The sequence below is a fragment of the Chaetura pelagica genome, unplaced genomic scaffold (assembly GCF_000747805.2).
Source record: "Chaetura pelagica isolate M959 unplaced genomic scaffold, ChaPel_1.0 scaffold962, whole genome shotgun sequence".
Lineage (NCBI taxonomy): Eukaryota > Metazoa > Chordata > Aves > Apodiformes > Apodidae > Chaetura > Chaetura pelagica.
The window spans coordinates 834,705-841,176 of record NW_009952479.1 but is presented as its reverse complement, the minus strand read 5'-3'; the positions used below and the strand labels follow the sequence as shown (position 1 = coordinate 841,176).

Sequence of the window (6,472 nt, the reverse complement as noted above, 5' to 3'; positions counted from 1 at the left end):
TGCCTGTGGGCAGGGGACAGGGCTGCAGCATTGTCCATGCCCCCAGCCCCTCCAGCTCCGCCTGCCCCATGGATCCCATCCCCATGGCCCCCAGCCCCCCAACTCCAGGCCTCACCTCATCGCTCAGCCAGATGTGCACGTTGTAGTCGTCAATCTTGTCACTGTAGTGGGTCTTGAGCAGGGCGTCAATGACCAGCACGGAGACACCCTTCAGGATGAAGGAGGCAAAGAGGTTCATGTGGATGTAGTTCCTCATGCAGTGCAGCTTGCTGTGGAGGTGATGAGCTGCTGTCAGTGTCCAGACCCCTGTCACAGCCCCACTTGCACCCCCAGACTCCCATCATGGCCTCCCTATGCCCCCCAGCTGGGCTGCCATGCCCACACCCCTACCTGAAGCCCAGCAGCAGGGCCAGGGCAAGGAGCAGCGCACACAGTGACACCGAGTAGCCCACAGTGTACATCACCTTGAAGCTGCCGTAGGTCTTGGCAAATTTTTCCTGGGGAGAGAGAGAAAGAGAAAGCAAGTGAGGGCAGGGGCAGGCAGGGTGGGAAGGGACCCTCACGCTGTCTGCCCCACAGTTCAGCCTACCTGTGCCTCCAGGTCCTCGGCATCAAGCTTACACTGTGTGGCATCACGCAGGGACTGTCCCTGGGGGCCTGTCACCCACTGCCCGTCCGGCCCGCAGGTCTTGAAGACGTGTCGGTGCTTCACTGTGACGGGAGAGGGCGACGGGGTCTGCTGGGGCCGCAGCCAGCGCCGGCACCAAGCGCCGGGCCAGGCGAGACAGCCTGGAGCAGCACGTGCACACGTGCACACACACCACACGTGCACACACACACCACACACGTGTGCACACACACCCTCATGCAGCTGTTACCTTTCTGGTGCCAGGGCAGGAACCAGGGGCAGGGGACGCTGGCGGTGCTGTTGGGCAGCGTGTCGGGCCAGCAGGAGAACTTGTCGAAGGTGCGGTTACAGACCAGCTCTGCAGAGGGACAGGACATGGCAGCACCCTCAGCCTCACCCACACCGGGCATCGGGACCCTGTCAGACCTCTGCCCAGGTCTCTGTCCCCCTAGACTCCATACCCTTATTCCCCTGCCCCCGATCCCACGCCAGCTCTCACCCGTGGGCGCAGGCAGGCGGCTCATGTTGCGGTGGCACTCCTCGCTGTATGCCTTCCAGCTCTCGAAGAGGAAATCTGTGATCTGGGCAGAGGGGCTCTGGGGACATGGGGGAGGGTCACCTGTGCCATGCTGTGAGCCACCGTGACAAGCAGGACAGTGACCCTGCCTCTGGGATGGCCATGGGCAAGCACAGGCTAATGTGCCATGCCCTACCACTTGGTGCTGTGCTGTGCCATGCCAGGGGCTGGTGCAGGGCACAGCACCACGGTGTGGGATGTCCCATCCTTACCTGGCAGCAGAGGAGCAGCAGCAACACGATGCTGAGGAGATGAGGCTGGGACATCCCTCCTCCGGGCCGAGAGCCGCATGGGGAGCAGTGCAGGGCCCTGGGTGTCCTACCGGCCCTCGGCAGCTCCTCTGCCCTGGTGTCGAGGGCCCTGGCACGCGGGTGACCCTGCACAAGATGCAGGGTGATGGGGCTGCCGGCAGAGCCCGGGGGGCAGGGCTGCAGGCAGAGCCAGCCACAGTCACTGCACCATGTCCTGTCCTCGTCCTTGCCCGACTCCACCTGGCTTTAACGTTCCACTGGTTGTTTGTGAGCCCGTGAGGCTGAAGAGCTGCCTTGTACCTGCCACCTCCTCCCCAGGCTGGCACTGGAGCTGCAGCCTCATCGAGCCCAGACCAGCTGGCACAGGGCAGAACCTCAAGGTTGCCTCTGGACCACCCACACGTGGACCTGGGCTGGGACCCACCCCATACAGGTGCTGGTACCCCACAGTGCTGAGCCTCAAGAGCCAGGAACCCTGGCAGCAGCCAGGACCCCTCCTCATGCCTGAGCATCATCTCAGGGCAGGGGCTGCCTTGCCCCCTGCCACTTCCACAGGAGCTTTGTCCAGCAGTGGAGGTGGCTGGGTCCCTAGGATGCCCCTGCAGGGTCGCCCTTGGGGTACCCCATCCCTGTTCCTGGTCTGCCTGGCCACAGCAGGCACCCAGGATGGAGGTGGGCATGGAGCTGCAGGCATGGCTGCCAGCGTCTGTGTGGTTAATCATCAACCCATGGGGATCCCTGGCCCATGGGGCTACCACAGCCCCAGCAACAGCTCAGCCTGGCCTTGCCACTATGGCTCCATCACCCCCAGAGCTGGCGAGCGACTTGGAGCCTGGTCTGACATGGCAAAACCCGGGAGCTCCCACACAAAGTCCGGCTCACGAGGTGCCGTAATTCCCTGTATCCCCCTAAGCCGGTTACAGGGCTCCTGAGTGGGATTTGGGCTCTGCCGACAAGGGGCCATTCTGACAGCAGCCCCATGGCACAGCACAGCTGTGGGGGGTGAGGGCAGTCATGGGGGGACAGGGACAGAACAGACAGAACTGCTGGTGCCACCACAGACACTGAAGCATCACCCCCCCAAGCCTCCCCGGGCACTGGCCAGAGTGCTGTGCTCCCGGGCCAGCCACCGCTCCCAGGGCTCGCCGCTTGGCCCGAGCCTATTTTTATCCCTGGGAAAGTCGTGTTTCCTCCATGCAGACCCACTCGCCGTGTCGCAAGCGGCTGCATGAGAAGCTCATTAATCAGCGTGTGGGGCTCCAGATGCAGCTTGGGGAGCTGGACCTGCCGGCGCGCGCCTTATTTAGACAGTGCCGGGGCAGAAGGAACCATCTCCTGGGACAGACCATGCTGGGTGGCCTCTGGGAATGATGGGGACCTTCGGTGGGTGCCCACTGGCCACCTGCACACACCAGCATCTTTGTCCCCATCCAGCCCCACACCAGCATCCCTGTCCCCCCAATCCCTCTGTCCCCAGCCCCACCTGCCCCATCCAACCCACCGCCCGTGGACTGGCCCTGTGGGAACCTCCCGGTGCCCATCCCCTGCTCCGAGCATCCCTACCCTGGCAGTGTATGCTCCTCCAGCAGCAACCCTGCTGCCAGCCCCTCCACCCAGGGAGCAGCTTTGGGGCAGAGGTGTCTCTATTTTTAGCTGCCTGCAATGGGATTTAGCAGTGAGGAGGCCTCTGCCCCAGACTCCCCCTGGGTTGGCAGCGGCTCCCCCAGCCCAGGGGCCTGGCCAAGCTGGGCAGACTGCACTGGGTGAGGGGTCCTGGCACAAGGACGGTCACGCTCTTTGCCTCTGGCACGGGGCTCCCCCTCCAGTGGGGCCCTGCCCAGGCCCTTTGCCCCAGCAGTGCTGGGCTGGACCCTACTCCCTGTGCCAGGGACCCCTGGCTGCTTGGCCACCCCACGAAGCGCTCTCGGGGACACGGGCTATTTTGAGCAGCCACGTGGGCGTGCAGGCGCAGCCATGGACCAGTCGTCCCGGGTTTGGTGCAGACGAGCAGTGGCAGGGAAGGAGCTGTAGCCCTGTGTGTCCAGGACAGTGGGGTCTGGGGCAGCTTGGACCACCGGCAGTACTGAGCACCTCTCAGGAGCTGGAACTGCCCAGTATTGGTGCCTGCAGTGCTTGGAGCAGCAGTGGCTGCTGTCTGGATGGGCCATGGCTGCCAGTGCCAGGTGCCCCCCTCAGCCCTGCCCACTGCTGCAGGAAGGACCCGACTCTGTGTCACCACCTCCTCTCATCCTGCTGTGACTACCCAGTCCCTGGTGCCACGTTCCCTGCCTCAGCAACTCTCTCCCAGCTGGGGCCAGACTTTGGGAGACCCTCTGCCACGCTGAGCTGTGGGTATCCGGTGCGGGGTGCCCTGTGAGTGCCTGGGCCGGGCTCACGGTGCCGCAGTGGGAGCACAGGGGACTTTTGCCCCATGCTGGCATTGGGCAATGCAGAGTGTCCCCATGTCATGGCTCTGCGGCTGCTGACCCCCGCAGGGGCCAGGCTGCAAACACCCGGCACCGCTCTGCAGCCGTGCAGGGGAGACCTCGGCCTGCCAGGGAGAGGAGGGGAGACAAACCAGCCCCAGGAGGGCTGTGCTCAGCGGGGAAGGGTCAGTGCTGGCAGCCCACGTGCTGGTGGGGGGGAGACAGAGGTGTTGGATAGGGGCACCATCATCTCTGCTTGGGCTGCTGCCACTGCTGTGGCATCACACCAAGCCATAGGGAACAGATGGGAGAAGGTTTGAGTCACGATTTTGTCTGCACTCACAGGTGTGCAGCCCCTGCATTTCCCCGTGGCACCTCCTGTTCCAACGCTGACCTCTGTGTCCAGCTGAACGCCCAGCCCTGCCCAGGGGAGATTCCTCTGGGATTTTTCCACCCCAGCCAGTGTCCAGCCTTGGCTGCCATCACACGTGCAAGGGAACAAGCTCCACATCTGGGATCCCTGCGGCCGATTGCCACACGGATCAGCAGCTCCACGAAGCCTCCACAGGGACACTCATGGGCATCTGCAACGTGACCTGGGAGCGCCCTGGCCCAGCCCTGGCCCTGTGCAGCGCCGGGAGGCTGGAGCAGCCCACCACAACCTGGTCCCTCTGACCATCAGCACAGCTCCACGCCTGGCACCCCTTGCTCCAGGGGCAGCAGTGGGGGCTGTCCCCTTCTGGACAAGGGATTAGCCCCCAGTGTGCTAATGCAGCTCTTTCCACGGCTGGCTTGGCTTTGAGCTCAGAGTTACAAGCCAGCGCGGCAGGGGCTTCGGCACTTGGCAGGGGAGGGGATGGTGCAGGGCCAGAACTGATGCAATGCCAGCACCAGCCTGGCACTTGCAGATGCTGCTCCACTTTCCACCCAGGACCATGGCAGGCAGGACCAACAGTGGGGAGATTCGGGAGGTCTGGTCTGTGTCTCCCCTGTGTCACTGCCCTGAACTTGGGGACACCTTCCACTCCTCACAGTGGCTCCAGTTGCCCTCCATGAAGTGAGTATCAAAAACTTGGGCAGCAGAGGAAGAGCTGAACAGGCTGGAGCTGCCCTTGCAGTGTGAGACCACAGCTTGTTTGCACAGTGCTCCATGACTGTGGAAACACTGAGCAGCTCATGGAGAGAGCCAACGTCACCAGGCACCAACGATGTCGGGTTCTGTGTCACTCTGGACCAAGAAACCCTAAACCAGCCCTGACAGTGTTTTCGTCAACAGCAGCAGAGGATACAAACAAGCAGCACTCACCCTGTGTCATCAGGACAAATGCTCTTTGCATCAGCCCCTCCACAACCGCTCCACTACCGAGAGGGACAGCCAGGGGCACCTGCCCTGTGCCAGGGAGGCAGTGGGGTCTGCAGGCAGGGCTGGGCAGCCAGGCAGTGCTCAGTTAACCTCACTGCCTCACAGGCTCTGGCCCTCGCTGAGCTTGAGCCACGCAGCACCTCACTCCTGGCTCAGGGAAATGCCTTTTTCTTGTTAATCGTGTTGCATGAAAACCCACGAAACACAGGAGCATACACAAGGGACACAATGTGACATGTGTGGTTAGCGTGTCATGGGGAAAGCACAGGACTGGGAAAAGCCTAGGAAAAGGTCAGTGCAGACAGACGTGCATGCACTCCTGCACCAGGAGCTCAGCACCCTCCCCAAGCCTGGTGACAACCTCCTGGTACCTCACCCAGCAGTGAGCACAAACCCTGCACTGCTGCCATGCAGATGTGCAAGTGGCATTGCACACAGCAGCCCCGCCGGGCAGGGGACCTGGCAGGGTCCCTCCCTGTCCCAGGCACCTGCAGCACCTGGGCACAGCTGCCACCAGCTGGGTGCTGTGTGGTGACACTGGTGCCCTGTGCCCCCTGGTGCCTGCTGCTCCCCGGCATGTTCCCCAGAAGCCCTGGGATAGACAAACAGGGACAGGGGTTCTGGCCACAGGGAACACAGGACAGGGCAGGATGCAATGGAGGAGCTCAGATTGGTCATCCTATTTCTGCTGCATCCAGCTTGCCAGAGCCTGCCTCTCCTCTGCTTCTCCCTCTCCGTCTCCTCTGCCAGGCACAGCGAGGTGCAGGGAGCAGAGCTGCTCTTGCTGGCTGGTCTCAGCCCTGCGCTGCCGGTCAGGGCTTGCGGTCACATTTTTTCATTAACTATTTTTAATCCACATTTTGCCTCTTCTCTATTGAGTCTTTTCTCTTTTCCCTTCTCCAGGCAACAGAACATAAAAAAAACCTGCACCACAGCGTGTGGAAAAGAGCAGGGATTGGTGGGAAGGGCAGGAGCTGGCAGCTGGGGCGGCACTAACACGCCGAGGAGGGGTCCTGCGGGCCCTAAATTTCCTGCTGCTGCACAAATAAAGCCGAGGAAATCACAAGGGCAACAATTGAATCTGGCACGGGTCAGAACACCCACCATAAGCTCTGCCGAGTGCTGCGTGGGACAGGGCGGCTGCACCGCGGAGCCCGGCGAGGGGATGGGGCAGCGGATGCCCCGTCCTCTGCCCGGCCGGCCGCCCGGGCGCGGCGGGAGGCGGAA

The 6,472-nt window shown here is 62.7% G+C and overlaps 1 protein-coding gene across 1 annotated transcript in view; it reads right to left on the bottom strand.

The window, feature by feature from the left end:
• GCGR (glucagon receptor) overlaps positions 1-1,471 on the bottom strand; it is a 28,926-nt gene extending 27,455 nt beyond the window's left edge. Inside the window, exons 1-6 of the mRNA XM_010008686.1 lie at positions 1,418-1,471; positions 1,128-1,224; positions 879-986; positions 590-711; positions 391-497; positions 116-269 (exon numbers count right to left, since the gene is read on the bottom strand). Of these exons, the coding sequence (XP_010006988.1) occupies positions 116-269; positions 391-497; positions 590-711; positions 879-986; positions 1,128-1,224; positions 1,418-1,471 (642 nt within the window). The remainder of the gene's footprint in view (positions 1-115; positions 270-390; positions 498-589; positions 712-878; positions 987-1,127; positions 1,225-1,417) is intronic.
• Positions 1,472-6,472: the final 5,001 nt, after the last annotated feature.